The sequence below is a fragment of the Ursus arctos genome, unplaced genomic scaffold (genome assembly GCF_023065955.2).
Source record: "Ursus arctos isolate Adak ecotype North America unplaced genomic scaffold, UrsArc2.0 scaffold_4, whole genome shotgun sequence".
In the NCBI taxonomy this organism is placed as follows: domain Eukaryota; kingdom Metazoa; phylum Chordata; class Mammalia; order Carnivora; family Ursidae; genus Ursus; species Ursus arctos.
In genome coordinates, this window is record NW_026623056.1 from 39893696 (window position 1) to 39914069 (window position 20374).

Genomic DNA, 20374 nt, shown 5'->3' on the forward strand with positions numbered 1-20374 from the left:
GATGGCATTCCACTTGGCTATTTGTACTTAAGGCACATGTTTCTGAAGGCAGGCAGGCCTTAATATATAAAGATTAATTACCTCTTTCGAATATACTATATCATTAAGATCAAGTGCCCCCATTTAAATGACATATAAGCCAACATTAAGAAGTGATACATTTCCTTTATATTACTGTAAAGTTTTGAGCCTTTAAAAAAGGATAACCTTAAGTTCAAATAAAACAGGCAGAATATAATACATAAAGTAATACCCTTACTTTTTGAACTTTATTATGCTTCAGACTTTTTTCCTGATCATTTCGGATTTATTTCAATAAACATTGTCCTATATTTTGTGAACTGCATTTTAAAATCTGAAGCAATTTTACAAATCTCTGTATATGACCGACACTAAACAAAAGACAAAAAAATTCTAGCTTTATTAACAATTCTAAGTAGAAGAGAGCACAATTAAGAGCTGTCCCGGTTAACATAAGCGTTTAGCAGGTAAACATCTCTTGAATGAAAAAGTAGGAGACATTTTAATTAAAAAAAAAAAAAACAACCATGCTACATGGATAGACCTAGAAGGCGTTAGATTCAGAGAAATAAGTCATAGAAAGACAAATATGCTATGATTTCACTTACATGTGGAACCGAAAAAGCAAAACAAAGCCGAAACACCCATATATACCGAGAACAGACCGGTGGTTGTCAGAGGGAGGGGGCGGGGGGTTGAGCAAAAATAAGCGAAGGGCAGTGGGAGTTGGAGGCTTCCACTACGGAATGAGTAAGTCAGAGGGATGGAAGCTACGGCACAGGGAGTAGAGTCGACGGTACCGTAAGAGCGCCGTATAGTAGACGGTAGGTACGCTCGTGGTGAGCACAGCGTAACATGCAGGGTTGTGCAATCACTACGCTCTACACCTGAAACTTACAGAACACTGGTGTGTCAACTATACTTCAATTAAAAAAAATCAAGGATTGAAGGAAGCAGAAAATTTTCCAAACAGCAGCTTGTACTTTCTTCACCATTTGTATCATTTGTATCATACATCATTAAATAAATACTTGTGTGATATTTACAAAATAGAGACTAGAGACAAGAGGAAAAACCTAAGTATCGGGGTCTTTGATTTGTTATCTCTCTTCCAATCTTCTGGATCCATTAGTTTACATACCAACTCAAAATGTGATTCTAGTTAACTACAGTTGAAAGCTTATCAATTAAGTCATCAATAGTGTAAACAAGGAGCTGAATGTCCGCTTTTTCCTTCATTCGGTGATCACTATGTTTTCGGAGGATGACATCTACATCTGTGCTGAGCACTCGGTCAGCAACCTGTATGGATGTATGCCAAGGTATGATGTCATCCTTCATGCCGTGGAGCAACCGTACGGGGCACTTCACAGGGATGGGGCTATGCAGCAAGCAGTGGTGTTCGGCTTCTTTAATGAAACTGTACTGAATGTGATAAACTCCTTCTTCACTGTACCTTGATGGCATGGCCCACACGCCTTTCATCTCTACTTCCTTTTTGACCTATTAGGAAAAATGAGGAAAATAAATGGATGCAACACTAACACACGTAATACTCTTAAACAGTCTAAGGAAAGCAGTCCTGGAAGAAGAGGAAAAAAGAGATAAAAACGTAAGAATGATCATTATCCATAATTAAAGACTGTGCAAAGTACTGTGACGGGCACTTTACACATAGTATCTCATGAGATCCGGATAAAAATTATTATTATTGCATTTCTACAAAAGAGGGTATTAGAGGCTAGAGAAGTTAAATGCCACGTTTAAAGCTGAAAGGTAACAGCTGTCATGGCTAGGATTCAAACTTAGATTTAGCTTTATCAGGCAACATCTTAAATCACGTGCTGCTTCACCCCAACTGAAAGGGAAAATGAAGGGGAGAAAAAAGTAATTTATTGGAATCAGTTCAGGTATCATTCATAATATATAAAACCAAAGCTTAGGATTGTTTAGATCTCAAAAGCACAAAATTCAAAGTGCCTATATGTGAAGTTACTAAAATGGGGAGGGGATAAAGGGAGAAAAGAATCAAGCCCAGAACTAAAAATGAAAAATAAGACAACAGTTACTCTGGCACAATCAAACATAAAATTTCAGGCTAAATGTTACCAAAAAAAAAAAAAAAAAAAAAAAAAAAAAAAAAGTACTGTTTTTGCCTTCCAGAGTCCCAGGAAATGAGAAAAAAATGTGTTGTTTTGGAAGACAATGAAGTCTTCCAAATACTTCCTGAAAAGTGAACAAGGAAATCATTTCCACACTTATTCCCTTAAGATGAAATACTGGGTATCTTTGGATTCTTGAAAAATTTTTACTTTTTTGATTATAATTTGTCTTAAACTATTTTCTTCTTTAAAGATTTTATTTATTTATTTGAGAGAGAGACACAGAAAAATAGAGCACAAGCCGGGGGTGGGGGGAGAGGGAGAAGCAGACTCCCCACTGAGCAGGGAGCCCTACGTGGGGCTCAAACCCAGGACCCTGGGATCATGACCTGAGCAGAAGGCAGACACTTAACCTACTGAGCCACCCAGGTGCCCCTTAAACAGTTTTTCTAATTAAAGTAATGTACACTCATAGAAAACATGGGAAATACAGAAATTAAAAAATATAATCCCACCTCTTGAATACAACAACCATTAATATTCTGGCTCATTTCCTTCCATTATTTTTCTCCATGTATTTGGTTTTATACATGTAATATGTAAAATGGATATCTATTCAGAGTTTTCTACATCGCTTTATTTATTTCATACATAATTTCTGGGTTTTAAAAAAATACTGTGACGTTTTCAAAGGTTGCAGAGTAGTCCGTTATACTGGGTCTAAGCTGACTAACCACTTCCACACAGCTGGGTACTTCCATGAACATCTTTGAGCACAAAGATTTATCTGTGTATAATAAATTATTTGGAAAGATTATCAAGACTTTAATATATTAAGATGTAAATATTTTTAAGGCTCTTGCAACTATATCATATTAAGAGCATTTCTGACTAGAAAAACAGGTGGACATCTTATCAAAATTAAGGAAAAATATAAGGAAAGGAAATCCAAATATAACATATTGAAAATTTTTGTATTTAAATTTTCATTGAAGATATTATGATTTTTTCCTGTTTAAAATGTGTTAATTTACTGCAAATATGAAAGGAAAACAAGAATTTAAACAGTAAAATATGTATGATATAATCTGTATGTATTTAGGCATTTTAATGTGGTCTGTAAAATTCCAAAATGATTTACTGATTCAGTGAAAAAGCTGTGTATCTGAAAGCTGTACTCCTAAACACGTCTTCAAATGACTTGAAATTAATGAAATTCTAAAAAACTATAAAATGTATGAATCTATATTAAAATCAAGGCATTCTCTTCATTAAAACATGGGAACTGAATGTTTAAAGCAAAAATGATATTCAGTGATCCTCAAAGTACTCAGGATCATTCCTAAATTTCTAATTTCAGTAATTAGAACTTAGTTTCATTGGTTATTATATAAAGTGGGAGCCACGGTAATTACTGAGACATAATTAAGAACAGCTGCATTTTAAGTCTTCCCGCCCCCAGCCAGCTGTTATCTGCCACTGAATTGAATGAATACTGTCCATCTGAAGAACAAACTTCACAGAGTGTTATATGTAACCGAACGCTCCAAAACAAAAGTTCAGAAATAGCCAAAACCATCACTAACCCAAGAAAATGTACTGTATACATTAAGTTCTACGGCAAGAAGAAACCACATCAAGGCGATGTAGTTGAGAAGCTTGTATTCCAAACATCTGTGCATCCTGTCTGATGACCTCTAGCGTTCAAAGCAGGAGACATCATTAGATTCAGTTCCTACACAATAAGCAATGCTGACTGTTAACACTGCCCGGGTTAAAGATGATAGTAAAAATCATTTTTGCTGCCTTGCCATTGTTAGAGCTACTTGCCTCTGTGAAGAAGAGACAGTGGTCCTAGTGTCCCTGCTCTTCCCTTACACATGCTTTTAAATCAACATGCTTCTATTAACAACGATTTGTTGGTCTGATTTAGGATTAGCAAAGACATGCCCCGATTTGCAGGCTACAGATCTTCTCAGTCACTTAGGGGATGTGTGCCATATCCTCCCCGAGTAAAGTGGATACACACACATAAAAAGAAATGTACGAAGATCCTGGCATTTACCATAACAACAACAAAATTATTTAATCACCTTCTTCCCAATCTGCTATGTTCTTGAAATAACTTCCTACCAGGAGAAGCACTATTTAATTGAGTGAGAGGATGGGGTAAAGGGTTCAAGGTTTATATGCAGACAGATGCAACGGTAGGAGAATTTAGCAGCACGAGGACATTGAGCAACTATGTATGAGAAATAACTAAGAAAGCAAAAAAAAAAAAAAAAAAAAAAAAAAAACAGAAATGGGAGGTAAGTGCAAGGAAGACCAGCTTTGTAATCTTAGCCCTCAGAGGAAATGACAAACGACATAGAACCTACATATGCAGACAATGTCATTTCCTAAGAAGCTGAAAAGAATGTGGACTGAGAAATAAGCTCAGAACAGATAATATATGCCACTGGTATGTAGCAGTGCGGAACTTGAGGCCAAAGTCAATAATATTCTACTATTCAACACTGCATGTGCTTTTTTCCTCCTCTTTATTTCCTTTCCTCCTCCACGTGCTCGTCCACTCTCTAGAGCGGTGGTTCCCAAACTTCACTGGAGGGGCTTGTTAAAACAGATCGCTGGGCCGTACTCCCAGTTTGTGATTCAGTAGGTCTCAGGGAAAGATCAGGAACATGCACTTCTAACAAGTTCTCAGGTGATGCTGATGCTGCTGGCCTTGCGGCAACACTTTCTGAACCACTACTTGACTGTTTTTCTTTAATTTTCTGTGCCTTAGTCCTGCCAGGATCATAGTCCCACAGGTGACATCTAGATCCTTAGGAAAAAGACATATGCAAAGAGAACACAACTGAGTACAAAACAATTAACAAAACATACAAAAATAAAGAGCTATGACCTACTATTTCTTTACCCCTGCAGACAACTGAAGTGCTTAAACATATGTCCAATAATGAAGTGTAACAAATAAATTACCTTCATTCATTTCAGAAACCTCATTTCAACCATGATTTGCTGAAGGGCATGCTAATGATGAAAAGCACATTTTTTTTTAAAGGTGAGAATTTGTAGTAGAAAAGAATGCCAACCAAGTGTCTAAGCCAGGAATGGCAAATCTCATCTCCCGTGTGCTAATTCTGATCAACTGATAGTGTGTACGTGGAGAGCTCCGCTGAGAAAGGCTCTGAGGCTGCTTTCAGGCTTAAAAAAAAAAAAAAAGTTTCATAATTGATGAGCCAAATCTAACATGATCATAAGAATAGGTACTATTTCCCATATGCCACAAAATAAGAATAAGAGGTACAAAAAGAGATCACAATGTATGATACAAGTTAAGTCAACGTGATTAATAAAGAAAATATTGCTAAAAAAGAAATTTAAAGTGATTTCATGAACGTGGCTCAAACATTTGGCAGAATGATTTGAAGGGTCTGTGAAAAGAAGGAAACCTTGAACAAGAGACCAATTAGTCAAAGAAGGCAAAGATTACACACAAAAAGGCAGCTAAGGCAAAAGATGAGCCAGCATAGGAAGTCAGTACAGATGACACACGGACAAATATTCAAAGACAGAGGGAGGAGGAGGAGGACAGGAAGTACATGCTGAGATTGCTCGTGACTTACCTCAATGGGAAGCTGATTGAACTGTGTCACTAGGCCATCTACAGCTGTCGCTATACCAATAAGGGCAACAACCTTTTGTGGCCTTGCGATCGCAGCATGAAACATAAGCCAGCCACCGAGGCTAGATCCAACCAGTATCTAAAAATAAACAATTACAGTTTTAAAGAGGAATTTTCTTTTCTGTAAGTGGACTGAGTAATTTACATATGCACTTTTTTCTTTTACATCCATTAGCTCCCAGACTTTTAATATTTGGCACAAAGTAGAATTAAAATTATGATTGCAGTGAAAAGTAAAATGCTTACTTACATTTTATGAGAAAGTGAAAATGACAGAATAATTTTAAATTAAATACCAAGATTGATGGTTAAACATTTAAACTATTAAATTCTCATAGCTAAACAAACAGCTCAAAAAGAATGACATTAGTCAATAATCATATTTAACAAAAACAGTCACCTGTGGTCCTTCAGCTAAGTCATCAATTATAGAAAGAACATCTTTTCTCCATCTTCCCACTGTGCATTCTTCTAAGTTGCCAGCCGAATTTCCAATTCCTGAGTAATCAAACCTAGAAAAAGGGAAAACAAATCTATATCTAGATACCTATCTATATATCTGTTTCTCTGATTTTTAAAGAAGATAGCACATTTATCGTTATTACAATGCTTAAAATATATTAAAATAAAACACTGAGGTCAGTATATATTTCAGCAGCTCCTACTGGCATAACCTTCAAACATCGCCTCCACCCGCTAACTCTCTCACCTTCCCCGCCACCCGCGGCTGCTCCAAGTCACTATCTCCTCTGACTGGACCAGTGCGACAGTCTCCGCCTATGTCTCCCTGCCTCCCTTTCCTATCCTTGTAGTCTCTTCCCCATGCAGTAGTCAGTGATCCTTTTAAAACAAAAATCACGTCTTGCACAAACCCTCCAAAAGCTTTCTAGAATCTTTAAATAAAATATAAAGTCCTTACCATAACGTGGCCTCTGACTACCTCTCTGGTCTCCTTTCTTCCTGTTTCCTCCCTCCCGACTTTATCTTCACTGGCCTTCTGGAAGCTAATGGAACACACCACCCATGTTTGTGCCTCGGGAGTTTACATCAGCTTCTCTCTATATACCTCCAGATATCCGCTTTGCTTGCTCCCTCACTTCGTTCAGGCCTCTGGCTCCAATGTTACATCCCCAGCGATGCCTTCTGTGACCAACTCAGTCTAAAATAGCGCTTCTTTCATCATTCTCGAATTCCTTGCCCTGCTTTATTTTCTTCAGGGCAAACACTGCTCCCTGACAGATAGGAAATGTGACTGTTTGTGGTCCCCCACACTGGAACGGAGGCCCCATCTGGGCCCAGACTATTTTGTTTACCACACTGCTTTCCCGGTGCCTACGTCAGTACCTTGCACACGGTACATGCTTGGTATTTACCAAATCAACGAAAGGGAAAGAGGCAAATCAAATTTACGAACACCAGCTCATCCCGTAATCTGCTTCTCCTTCCAACTTTCTAGTTGTCCAGGCTCGGAAAGGCTGTGTGATCTGCGCACTTCACCTCTCCTTCAAGACCTCAGTTCGACAGACCATGCGGTAGCATACCGCTGCAGACTGCCTTAAACCCGTCATACCGAAGTACTTCAGCCCTGCGTAAGCCCTTTCGGAACGCTGAGCCTTCGCATGCGGTCCTGCTGGAAGGTCCTGGAAAGCCTTCCCTCCGCACCCAAACCCTACTCATCGTTTAAGTCAAGCACTGCCTTTGAGGCACTCCGACATACATGCCCCGCTTACTACCATCAGTCACTTTCTTTTGTATGTACTCACTCAACACTTTTCACATTATGTTGTAATCAAGTTTCAAGTGTTTGTCTGACTACAACGTCAGCTCTTCCGGAGCAGACCGTTTTATTCAAATCTGTTTTTTCCAGGGTACGGAACGCTGCTTGCCCCGTACCGTCCTTGCTCACTCACTCTCATTTCTCCTCATTCATCTCTTTCTCTGCAATTTGGTAAGCCTGGGATCACACTGCAAACCTGGCCCATCACAGTGGCCTCCTGTCTCTCCGACTAGTCTCTCTCCAAATGCATCCACTTTATACCTGTCGGGTTCATCTGCAACATTATATGGACATGGCACACACTTCTCTGGTTCCCAGTGACACACAACACAAACACCGAGCGAGTCAGCCTGTCTTTCGAGACCATCAGCTTCTGGTCATCTCGGACTGGCATTTGATCATTTCGTCAGAGGCAACCACTGCCTTGGCGAACTGATCAACTTGCGGTTACTCAACTGGCTCTTGCGTTCTGTCCCGTTTCGTGCCTCATACCGTTCCCTTCACCTGCAACACCTTCTCCTCTCACCTTCACAGCTCATACACTCTCAGAAGTTAGTCCAAATGAATCATTTTTTGCAGAAAAAACTTCCCAGACAAGCTGAAGAAAAAAATCTCTACCTCATGAAGCGTACACAGAATTCATTCTCAGCAGCACCATCAATCCTCTAACCTGCGCCCTGAGACAGCTGCGCGTGGTGCGTCTCCTCATCGCTCTGACACTGTCAGATCGTCGCGGGGAGCACCACTCTTGGTTTGTCTCTGCACTCCTCACAGAGGCGAGGCGTGTAAGCCTCGTACGCGGAGTATCACAACACATACTAAACAAATAAAAGTGGGAGACAGAAGTAACACGAATCACCTTATCCAAATTTTCATGGTTTTTTTTTTTTTACTCTTAAAATCTGGTGAAAACTAATAAATCCTAGTGTTTTTAGTGTATATGTAAGAATACATATGTGATATATAGCATGTAACAATTTCTTAGGGATTTATAAGTCCCGGAGAAAGAAGAAATAAAAATTGTCTTTAGGTATAAAGTGAAATGATTTGGGACCCACGGGAATACGTAACAAGGCTGCTGCTGAAGTCTCCATCACAGTTATCACTTCTCTCAGTCCAAGGGGACGTGGTAGACGGACCCAGGAGAAGAGGGAAGACACCAGCCAATCCCCTCCTTTTCCCTGCTCTGGTGGGTAATCGGGCATCTCTACTTGCTGCATCTCTACAGCTGCCTTCCAAATACATGATGCGGATGCAGAAGACATGCAGAGTCCCTCCAAAGAGGGAAAGGTAAACACTCAGGGATACTAAAAGGTACAAGTAAAAAACATAGTTCCTTCTTGTTGAACCGTAATCAAGGGACGGAGTCAACTCAAACATACTCAGCTGATTAGGACTTTAAAACACGGCAACACGGCACCGTTCTAGCAGCCTCAATACTCTGGGACATATCCCCGAATCTACAATTAAATATTCTGTGACAAATAAGTGAGAGAATACCAACCCTAATGCCATGTGTTACATTCCTGAGCTCTGACTCAATCTTATGTTAGGCATGGTGACAGGACATGAAGAAATCATTTTCCTATAGCCAAATGTACTATTTCTTGTATAATATACAAAACTATTTCCTCCTTCAAGATCTAAGATCTTAGAGCCAAAAACACAACAAAAATGAACTGAGAAACTGGAGTATAAATAAAAGATGAAATCTCCTATAACAAGCTAAAATGCAATCAATAGTTAATAGTGATCAGATTGCAGTGAAGTTTGATAAAAGCAAATAAAAAGGAACTTGGTCAAATTAAAACTTTGTAGTGAAGGGCTATACTTTTATAAGGTTTATAAAGATATATTTAGGCTATGTTTTAACCCAGTACCACTTAATGGGCTGTACACATTATAATTCAATCATACTTATTTACCATTTCCAATGTATGTATCCAAAATGCAGAAAACCCAGAGATGTCATGTCTGATACAGATAGGAACTGGTTACAGTGCTCATAGTCTCAATTTAAATTCAAGAACCAGTAAATGGTGATTTCTTGATTCAAATTCTTTGGGATAAAAAGAATGATGGCAGTTTTTCAGATATTATCATGTTTTGATCCAGGTAGTCCTCCTTCCTGTATAGCTCTTCTTTCTTACCCAAATCAGAATTACTCTTCGTGGGCTTTTATGAACTACTTTTTATCCACTTCGATCCCCAGTTTCCTCTCACTTTGTGCAATTAAGTAGACTGTTCTTTTGACACAATCACATTCTGATGAGTACTTTTGCCTAATTTCTCATATGTATTTTATCTTGTGTTTCCCCAACCTATCTTTAAGAACAATAGCCATGTTTTAGAATTCCCTGAGTAGGGGCGCCTGGGTGACTCAGTCGTTAAGCGTCTGCCTTTAGCTCAGGTCATGATCCCAGGGGCCTGGGATCGAACCCTGAATTGGGCTCCCTGCTCAGCAGGAAGTCTGCTTCTCCCTCTCCCACTCCCCCTGCTTATGTTCCCTCTCTCGCCATCTCTCTCTCTGACAAATAAATAAATAAAATATTAAAAAAAAAAAAAAAGAATTCGCTGTGTATTTTACAGCACCCAGCAACAGTGCTAGAAAGTCTGCTTGGAAAAGACAGTCCAGTCTTCAGAATAACAGAACAGATTTTTAAAAGTTCTGAGCATGAAAATAAAACCATTCAGTTAATATGATAAAAGGAGTAACACTAGGGGCGCCTGGGTAGCGCAGTCGTTAAGCGTCTGCGTTTGGCTCAGGGCGTGATCCCGGCATTATGGGATCGAGCCTCACATCAGGCTCCTCCGCTGGAAGCCTGCTTCTTCCTCTCCCACTCCCCTGCTGTGTTCCCTCTCCCGCTGGCTGTCTCTCTGTCAAATAAATAAATAAAATCTTTAAAAAAAAAAAAAAAGGAGTAACACTAAATCCATATAATTGACATAATCTCAGCTAATATACTGAATAAAATCTAAAAGTTTTTTTATTTTTAAAATTTATTTACTATTTTATTTCTGAGAGATGTATTTTCTAGATCCACTGAGTGAATGTTAGTGTAACTACTAACAATTTTGATGAATACATTTTTAGGCTGCTAGTGCTAGAAAGGATTCAGAAATTATCTTTAGTTCAACCTGCCCCTTTTTTATGATGAAGAAGACAGGTTCAGTGTTTATCAACTGACTCATCTTGTTAGAGTTATCGCTGGAACTGATTCTAGTACCTATACTACTACTTCTCCTTTTTTTTTTTTTTTAAGATTTTATTTATTTATTTGACAGAGAGAGAGACAGTGAGAGAAGGAACACAAGCAGGGGGAGTGGGAGAGGGAGAAGCAGGCCTCCTGCTGAGCAGGGAGCCCGATTCGGGGCTGGATCCCAGGCCCCTGGGATCATGACCTGAGCCTAAGGCAGACACTTAACGACTGAGCCACCCAGGTGCCCTAGTACCTATACTTCTTGAATCCCAGACAAGTGTTCTTTCTACTAAGCCATACTATCTTCTGGCAAATTAGGCACTATATAAACGATTGTTACAGGTAAACAAACCCAATAACAACAATGTAAGCACATTATTTGACTAAAATAATTATCAGTATGAAATAATAGGAACTGTGAAATCAAACTTTGGATAAACAACATATATCCTCTCTATTTATGCTTCTACATATTCAGACTACAGGAGCGAGGGGAAAGAGAAAACTCAGTGGAAACGTGAATTATACAATACTAATTTTAAAATACTTTCATGTGTTTATTTTTTTTTAAATAGGGGCATGGAACGCCAATGAAAATACTAAGCCAGAGAAATAAATTTAGGAGTTATAGACTATACTTAAAACCAAGGGAAAGAATGGGCTCAATATGAAGAGGATGGGAAATGAGAACTTAAAAAGATCCCAGGTAAGAGACATGAAAAATTTGAGAATACAATATTCTTAAATACATATATTATTTTTAAATACATATTTTAAAAGTAGAGTTATAAAGAGTGGCCAAATAAAAGCCTATGAGTCCCCAATGGAAAACCACAATATAATTACAAGACATTACAAGAAAGCCAACTACTATGATCAGTTTGCTGTCATGTTAGATTATTATATTTAGAGTTTAGTTACCACTAGTTTCCTTTCCTGCCAGCATTGTCAGTGTGGCACAAAGACCATTAGAAAAGGTCTTTCAAAAGTTGTATGTACGATAACCCTAAATCACAAGGTGAGAGTGTACAGACCATTAAAATAAGTTAATCCATAAAAACACTGGCAGTTGGTTTAACTGGTTAGAGCAGAAATAATTCTCTGTTGCCATGCTAAATGGTAGTAGTATTTTCTCTGAAATGCATTGTTCCTACCTTATATAGGCGTGACCTAGAGATTTGCAAAACTCTTCAATCGCCAATGCTTTTGTACCATTCATATTAGAAATATAGCCAGGGATGAAGATAACTCCTGGACTTTTGCCTTTTAGCTTCTTATAAGCCAGGTTTGGAAGGTCTGGTCGACTAAGGAAAGAGACTGATGTCTTTTGTCTGCAAGCTAAACAAAGTACACAAAACATAAACTACAGTTCACAAATACTGTTTTTGGAAAATCATATACATTTGACCCGTGAACAACATGAAGGTTGGGGTGCTAACCCCCCATAGTCGAAAATCCACGTGTAACTTTTGACTTCCCAAAAACTTAACCACTAATAGCCTACTGTTGATTGGAGGCCTTACCGATAACATAAACTGTTCATTAACACGTATTTTGTATGTCATATATATTATATATTGTATTCTTACAACAAAGTAGGTTAGAGAAAAGAATGTTAAGAAAATCATATAGAAAATATATTTACAGTAGTGTACTGTATTTACTGAAAAAAAAAAAAAAAACCAATGTATAAGTGGACCTTTGCCATCAAACCCATGTTGTTTAACGGTCAATTGTATATTTTCAATCTTAACTTTCTTAACTTGTCAAATTGATGTCAAAAGTACTTCCATTTAAGGGGAAAAACAAAAGACTCGAAGTACTAAAATCGCAAGTCTAAGCATGGTATTTTCTGAACTCGTATCAAAATCAGTGCCTTTGAGCAAGGTCCAATCTGGATTCTTCCAAAATATGCGATGAGGAAGAAATTTCAAGGCAATAAAAGATAAAGACTTGTAAAAAATGTTTTCCTGTTGCTGCTGTATCATCTGTCCTAAAAAGCATCAATCACTGTTCAGATTTATCTACACTAGTTTTAGCCTTCTCTCGTGAGATTTTTCTTTTTAATTTTTTCAATGCTTGAGCAGTTTCACATCCTCTACTTTTTGGCAAGGAGGGGGAGAAACAAGTCTGGTCTGCCCTTGAGAAATTGTTCCAAAGGTGGGGGTGTTGGTCTGCCACTTTAACTACTGGCTCCCTCACCACCCACAAAATTGTGGGCCATGGTAATAGCCAATCGTGATTCTTTATCAGCAGAGGTGGGTTCAATGAGCAGTTTCTTTACAGGTAACCTTGAATAATTTATAATAGTACCACTTTTGGAAAAAGATTTCTCATAGGGCTCTGCAATCACTATGTGTTTTATTTGTTGGTTTGGCTTTCTGTGAATGCTACACAGATCTTCCTGCAATTTAACTACAATACAACTGGCAAATTTTACAAGGTTACTCATTGTTTCATTGTTTTTGAAGTTTTGTCCTACCACAAAATCTATACTTGCTCTAAAAAAAAAAAAAAGTAAAAAGATACTTAAAGAACATTAGGACACTTATAATCCCACCTCCTCTTTCCGAAGAAATTGGGTTTGTGGGGCGCCTGGGTGGCTCAGTCGGTTAAGCGTCCAACTCTTGATTTCGGCCCAGGTGATGATCTTGGGTGTGAGATGGAGCCCTCCATCCAGCTCCGAGATGAGCGTGGAACTTGCTTGCGATTCTCTCTCTCTCCCCCTCTCCCCTCCCCTCCACCCCAACACATTCCTGCTTTCTCTCTCGATAAATAAATAAATCTAAAAAAAAAAAAAATAGGTTTGTGTATTTCCTTACAGTCTTTTTCTGGACCAACAAAATCTCTTATATTAAATGAAACTTTCCTCTCCTTTATTGTGGCCAATGGAAACATCTTGGCCTCCTCACGTGAGTTGATAAAAGCTTCCTTCATTTTGGATTTGAGAAGTTGATTTTTTTTTTTTTTAAGTAGGCTCTATGCCCCAGGTGGGCCTCGAACTCATGAACCTGAGAGCAAGAGTCCTATACTCTTATCAACTGAGCCACCCAGGCAGACCAAGAAGCTGAATTTTTAAAAACTGAATAGAAGGCCTTATCCCTATTACATGTACGTGTGTTTCAAAGTTTCAGTGTATAGTAAAATATGCCAAATTTAAAACTTTTAGTGAAAACCAGGGCTAGTAGGGGTCAAGTTATGTTGGTTGACAGACTGTATTTGCAAAAATGTCAACTTCCCATTTCCTTAGCTCAGCACTCAAAAAATCCCTCCTATCCTCTTCTTTTTTGTTTGTTTGTTTTTTTGTTTTTTTTAAAAGATTTTATTTATTTATGTGACAGAGAGACAGCCAGCGAGAGAGCGAACACTGCAGGGGAGTGGGAGAGGAAGAAGCAGGCTCCCAGCGGAGAAGCCCGATGTGGGACTCGATCCCAGAACGCCGGGATCACGCCCTGAGTCGAAGGCAGACGCTTAACGACTGCGCTACCTAGGCGCCCCTATCCTCTTCTTGATTTTACTTCCCAAAACAGGAATTTCTCCCGAAGACAATTACAATTTACTTCATTTTGGTGAGTTGTAAATGGACAGGTTCTTAATATTACACCCATAAATGATCTTATTATTATTACAAGGATTAGTTCAAAGCCTGATGCATAAGTCCTCAATGATGTGCTAAATAGATGAAACAGTATTACAATCTAGTTATGAACTGACATAATCATACTTTGCTAGAGGAACTTAAATATAACAAGCCTTTAGATTGTATACAATTAAATATAAGTTAAACTGATTATATACATTTAAAATTTTTAACTAAAACAAAGGGTATCAGCAATGAGGTTTCTATTCTAAGCACAGTACACCTGACAGCTTGTATGGCAAAGGTGTCAGCACAACAAAACGGAAGACTAAAAAGACACAATTCAGAAAAACAGACTATATATACTGAGGGTAGGGTGGTACGGGGAAGAATCAAACACAAGATAAAGAAAATATTCAGATGCTCTCATTTTTGGTCCGAATTCTAGTTTTCTTTGTTGAGTAATGATTATGGTTTTCACTGAGCGGGAGCATCATCGAGAAGGCAAAATCAGAAATCGAGCTTGATGATGGCGTCTATACTTTTACAACACGGAAGTTCACATCGTAAATTCCCTCAAGTGAAGCAAAGGCAGGTCTAAGCATCTATACAGAGTCAAGATTTGCAAACCCCTCAGACCCGAAGAGAAAAGAGAGAAAAAGCAATTAATAAACGCACATCTTTGTATTTCCTAGTGCTGGCGCTTAACGCGGGGAGGCAGGCGGAGAGTAGAATCCTTGAACTGCAGAGCGGAAAACGCCAGAAAGGGCCCAAGTTGTGCCGGATACCCGGGGCCCGGCAGAGGTCTTCTTACTGCCCCCACCAGAATTGTTGAAAGCGCCTAAAACTGGGGTACTGAGAATGGGGGAAGGCCATTTTTAAATAGGGCGCCAAAAACGCACTGGGCAGGAACGGACTGAACCCGACGTTCGACAGAACGCGTACTTCTCCCGCCTTTCGGTCACTGACCTGGGAGCCATCGTGGCGTCCCCTCGGCCTTCCTTGCGAGTAATGCGGTGAGGCCACGGTGTAAGCCGAAGACGGCCGCTTTGCTCCACCTCCGACAAGGTACCCAAGCGCACAGAGCCGCCATGCCCACTCCGGCCATCTTCCCAGCGGCCCCTGAGCACCGAGCTGACCTACAGAATCGTTTAGCGCACGGCAACCGAGGCTGCGCACGCGCCGCGGGCCGGAAGCCCGGACGTACTGAGGAGGACCCCCGGGAGAGTGTCAGCTGAGAGCGCGTCAGCGAGAGCGCGCCTGCGCAGAGCGTCGTCGCGCTTGCCGTCCTCTCGCTATTGGACAGTTGATTCTCTCAGGCAGTTTTTGCCTCTGATGGCTCGGAATGTTTTGAATGTCCTCAGTAGGCGACTTTTTCAATGGTGAGCTAGATATTCCATGGCTGGAGGCGCGGAGAGAATCCGTATCCAACGTTCCTAGATAGGAAACCATCTCACCATCCCGAGGACTCTATAGGGAGCGGAAGTGGCTGCTTGCATTACAAAAACCCCGACAGTTTTAAGCCTTATCGGAAATGCTTCAAGATCTGACCCTAATCCTGCTTGCAGAAATACCCGGAGTGGACTTGTTCACCGCTACTTCGCGCCTGTCCAATTCGTTCTTGCTCTAGCTTTGTATGCTTGACAGTTGAATTTTTCAATTATTCCCGTCTCATGTTATGTACAAAAATAAATCCCAGTAGATAAACGATCTCAACGGAAGAATAAAATTGAGAGGTTTTAAATACTGAGAATATTTTATAGTTTGGGGATGGCAGACTTTCTTAAACCAGATATGAAACCAAATCATAAAAAATAAAAATGTTTGTATATGAATTTCAACCTTTTGAATGGCAAAAGTCAAAAGAGAGTCCAGAAAAACTGATTTTACAGCACAGATAACAGAATATTAATACTTCTATTCAGCCTGCTCCTAGAAGAAAGGGGGGAAAATCTGTAATTTCCGTAGACTTGGCCAATGGCTATGAATAGGCAGTTCATATGTAAAGATGTTCAGCTTCACTAATTTAAAAATGAGAATTTAAAAAATAACATTTTTCTCATGCATCAGATTCGTAAAAATTAAGAAGAGCAACTATTGACAAGGATGCTGGGAAACTGGCACTCCTGGAGGGTTGGAGGGGTGGGGAGGGTTAATTGCTAAACTGTCCTATCAAGTGATCTCACCACACCTATTACGATTTAGAATATGCATCATTTTCAATGTCCTTGCCCCAGGGGCCCCAGTTTGTGACTCTCCTGTAGAAAACAACACTGGTTCATAAGGAGGCATATTATCTGCTACAGCACCATTTTTAGAAGGAAGCAGAAGAAAAAAATGGAATAGTCAGTAATAGAAAAATGGTTGAATACATTGTACAAGGGTTTCTGAATTCTAGCTCTGGCACCTTTCAAATTAATCCTGGGGCATCAAGCATCAACAAGAAAGATCTCCTTTTTTTCTACTTCAGGTTACTATGGCTGGTATAATACTTACGTAAAGACACTACTATGTTCGTCATAAATTTTGGAGCAATGATTGGTGCTAGAATAAAGGCAAAGTTTGGATACAGTGAATCCAGCCTGTCTTTGGAGTTCTGAGAACCTGTCTTATTGGAACATACTGAAAAAGTTGGATAAATAAAAATTAAATAGATCGTTCTCAAGTGTTGTAGTGCCAGAAATAGGTAGCAAGGAGGGCTGCTTGATTTCAGGTCGCACTCCAAAATCTGTTGAGCTGTTTTGCCAGTTCTCCATTAGGCCCATTATAGACTTCAAAGGAACTAAATCGGTAAGGTGATTGATACACGATTCATGCCGTTTCACTATCCCTTATATCTTAATAATAAACATTTCTCACTGTGGTTTTTGGATAATTGCAAATATTCTCAATCATTCCTATCCTTAGTCAGTCTCTCCCTTTATTTTTACAGATCTTCTTGCATTTTATGTGCAGCAAGATGAAAAAAAAATCTGACTTGTTGCCATAACGGGAAAAGCACTGTACAAAAAACCATGGACTGTTTTCTCTACCCACCCTTGTCAGTATAACAAATCAGGAAAAATTGTGGCTAGTGTCAAGTGAAGATGCTTTCATCCACAGTGATGGGCTTGAAGTAAGCCAATCTGTTTTCATACCCACTGTCAATGTTGCCTTCATTAACAGGAGTTTATCATAAGACATATTGTTCAGGGCCATTTCTCTCTCTGAAATCTGCTGCCTAAGCCCAGGGAGACAAATGAGGTTGCTATCAGGTATAGCCCTTAATTCACACCTGCATGACTTTTTCCCTACCAGAGAAGTAAGCACAGTCCTTGCAATTCCCAGTAATAATTGCGTCTTTGCAAAAAGACAGTAAGATGTCAGATTTGTCAGGGGTTATCTCACCTTGTTAGCAACAGGAATGTGACCAGAGATACTTATAATTACTTCAGTTTATAAAACTACAAATCATAATGTTAGCACACAACAACTTTTGTGGAGATTCACAATTGATTTTTGCTAATTAATCTATCCCCTGTCATGTCACCAAGAGGTAACCTCCTAACGAGAGATGAGTTTATTTTCAAATGTGAAATCTGGTCAACATTTTAATCCATATTCAACATATTTTAACACACATTTTAAAAGGTTTACTACATCATGCAAGATATAATGCTGATTAGAATATCTTTATAATCCTATCAAGTACAGTACAGACAAGTTATATCTTTACATTAACCAACAAAATTTTAGCAATTGCATTTCACTCTTTTAGATCATTACAGGATTTGGGGTGATCTCTGAAAAAACATATTATAAAAATGTCTTTTGCAATCGTGACTTTGTCCTCCACTGTTCAAGTAAAATCATGTGTCATCCAGTTGCAAAATCTTATTATTGGCAACATGTATACATGTATACAAACCACACTGCAAAGTTTTAAAAATTGTACCCCGTCAGGCCTGCCAAAGATTTTATGGACACTTCCAATCTAATCATCTCACCTTGTACTGGTAAGCAAAGCCATTATTTTCTACTTCTATCCATTTGCCAACTTTTAGGAAAAAGTACGTTCATACTTGCAAATACACACAACATGACAAACCAGGATAGATGTCATTTGAAAAACTGTTATAAAAAGAGACTTGCCTGAAGTCATTTCATTCAACAAAAATTAATTTAACTCTAAAAAACAAAGGCTAATTGTAAAGAAATACATAATAAAATAGTACATTACAAAGAACATTAAGTCGAAGTTCATTTTCATTTTTATAGAACTACACTACTTCTGTAAATAAGTATTTTAATTGGTCTGTTCTTTGGTGAAAACAGAGCTCTGATTTCATCGTTATGTCACGTGAGGCTGCAATTTACACGTGTGTTCCACAAAAAGGAGGAAACAGACAATCTAAAGGACATTGGCTGCTGGCTGCCTTTATTCTCAGCCCTGGGAATGGAGAAATCTTAAGCAAAACAAGAAATATTCTCCTTATTTTAAATTGCTCAAAGTGACAGAATGTCTGTCTAATAAGACTGCTTCTGTCTAAAACACACAACTTTTTCTTTTCTCTTCTTTTACAAAAAGCGATTTGCTCTACACGTACAGCAGCTTATACCAGTGGTAACTCTTCAGAGTCTATTTCCTAGACAGTTGATGGCATCAAAGTACCATTTTAAAATGTAGAGTAACACTGTACGTGGTTCATCACCTGAAACTACCACTATTAAACAGAAGTCATATCAAGTCTTTGGTTTAGGTGCAGTACTTAATAATTAGGGCAAAACTCCTCCTAAAATACATTCCCCTCCAAACCCTTATTTCCTTCTATTTATAAAATAACCTTCAGAAAAATGCTTTTTAAAAAACTGGTTGATAACCAATAATGTCAATGCCAATAACTGGGGTGCTAAAATAATTTCATATTTCCAAGTACATACATTCTGTAAACCGTTCAGTTTATTTCACCAAAGTAAACAATCGATAAAAAATAGTTTATAAGAAGTGTTCCTATAAGTGATGCTATTTACCAAAATAGTGGGTTTTTTTCTCATAGGTGTTTCAGTCCTTTTGTTATTTATCATCAAACTTTGAATTTAAACCCCTTTTCGCTTTTATAAATGACTTCCTGTTAATATAAAAGGAGTTCTGAGTATACGCAGTTAGACGGATGGGTCTGTTGGGTCTTTCCATCTGGGATCGAATATGGCTTCATTCTTGTAAGAGATTATTGCAGTCTGCCCTGAAGTCGACTGTTGGGCCAGTTCACTACAGTAAGAAGTGGGTGTAACCTTCTGCCCCCGTAACTATAACATCCATCCAGATCCGCATGGCTTCTGGCGAGGGCGCAACCATATAGTAGATTCTGTCGTGAGTCTTGACGCTAAAGGTGAGTAATGGATTAGGACTCTAAAAATTGAGAAAGGAAAAGAACGTAAAACAAACATCCTGAAATTACATTAAATACCACAGACATATGTGAGGGCTTCTTCCTCTTCATAAGTTCTAATGTGTAGAAACCTAAGTTGGTGTTCCTGCTGCTCTAGGATAACCTGTAGCCCCACCTCCAACCCCCTTCCCAAGATCGACCATCTCTCCAGACTTTCTGCACAAGAAATCGCACACAGAGAGCTCACCGATCAATCCTCTTAGCAGCTACTTTGTCGGTAGAGCCCTAGCGGGTACCTAGCTCATAGTGGGTGCTCGACCAATGACAGCTCGTACTCTTAGCCCGAATGAGAGTCTTCCTGATAACCTCATAACCATGTTGTAGCTCCTTCTTAGAACCTCATGCAAAGTCACTTACCAGCGTCTTCTAAACTAATAGGACCATAAGATTTTCTCACTTCACCGTGACTTTTTTCCCCCACAAAAGATCAGCTGTATTAATTACTTCTATGTTCACTTTTCTAGAACCGTAGGATTATATCAATCAGTTATGTCAGAACAACAAATCTAAATTGCTTGGAGTTCAAAAAACATATTTTCCCCAACTTCAGTATGCATGCAAATGACAGAAATCTGAA

At 38.9% G+C, this 20374-nt stretch overlaps 2 protein-coding genes across 26 annotated transcripts in view; both read right to left on the reverse strand.

Moving 5' to 3' along the window:
- Positions 1-402: 402 nt before the first annotated feature.
- ABHD10 (abhydrolase domain containing 10, depalmitoylase) lies at positions 403-16100 on the reverse strand. Its single transcript, XM_026493026.4, has 5 exons — positions 15338-16100; positions 11943-12126; positions 6212-6323; positions 5753-5890; positions 403-1524 (listed from the first exon to the last, which is right to left on the reverse strand). Exons 1-5 carry the CDS (start codon positions 15474-15476, stop codon positions 1180-1182), a joined length of 918 nt encoding a protein of 305 aa, XP_026348811.1. The 5' UTR covers positions 15477-16100; the 3' UTR covers positions 403-1179.
- A 1845-nt stretch (positions 16101-17945) lies between these two features.
- Positions 17946-20374, reverse strand: part of PHLDB2 (pleckstrin homology like domain family B member 2) — a 209545-nt gene continuing 207116 nt past the window's right edge. For all 25 annotated transcript variants that reach the window (XM_048215211.2, XM_057306819.1, XM_048215208.2 and 22 more), the window contains one exon: positions 17946-19757. In XM_048215211.2, the coding sequence (XP_048071168.1) occupies positions 19617-19757 (141 nt within the window). In that variant the 3' untranslated portion in view covers positions 17946-19616. The remainder of the gene's footprint in view (positions 19758-20374) is intronic.

Excerpts from the sequence above, each read along its gene's own strand:
- ABHD10 (XM_026493026.4), bottom strand. The coding sequence starts at position 15,476 with ATGGCCGGAGTGGGCATGGCGGCTCTGTGCGCTTGGGTACCTTGTCGG. Across the intron at positions 12,127-15,337 it reads GACGCCACGATGGCTCCCAG|CTTGCAGACAAAAGACATCA; the intron begins GTCAGTGACCGA and ends TACTTTGTTTAG. Across the intron at positions 1,525-5,752 it reads TCAATCAGCTTCCCATTGAG|GTCAAAAAGGAAGTAGAGAT; the intron begins GTAAGTCACGAG and ends TTTTCCTAATAG.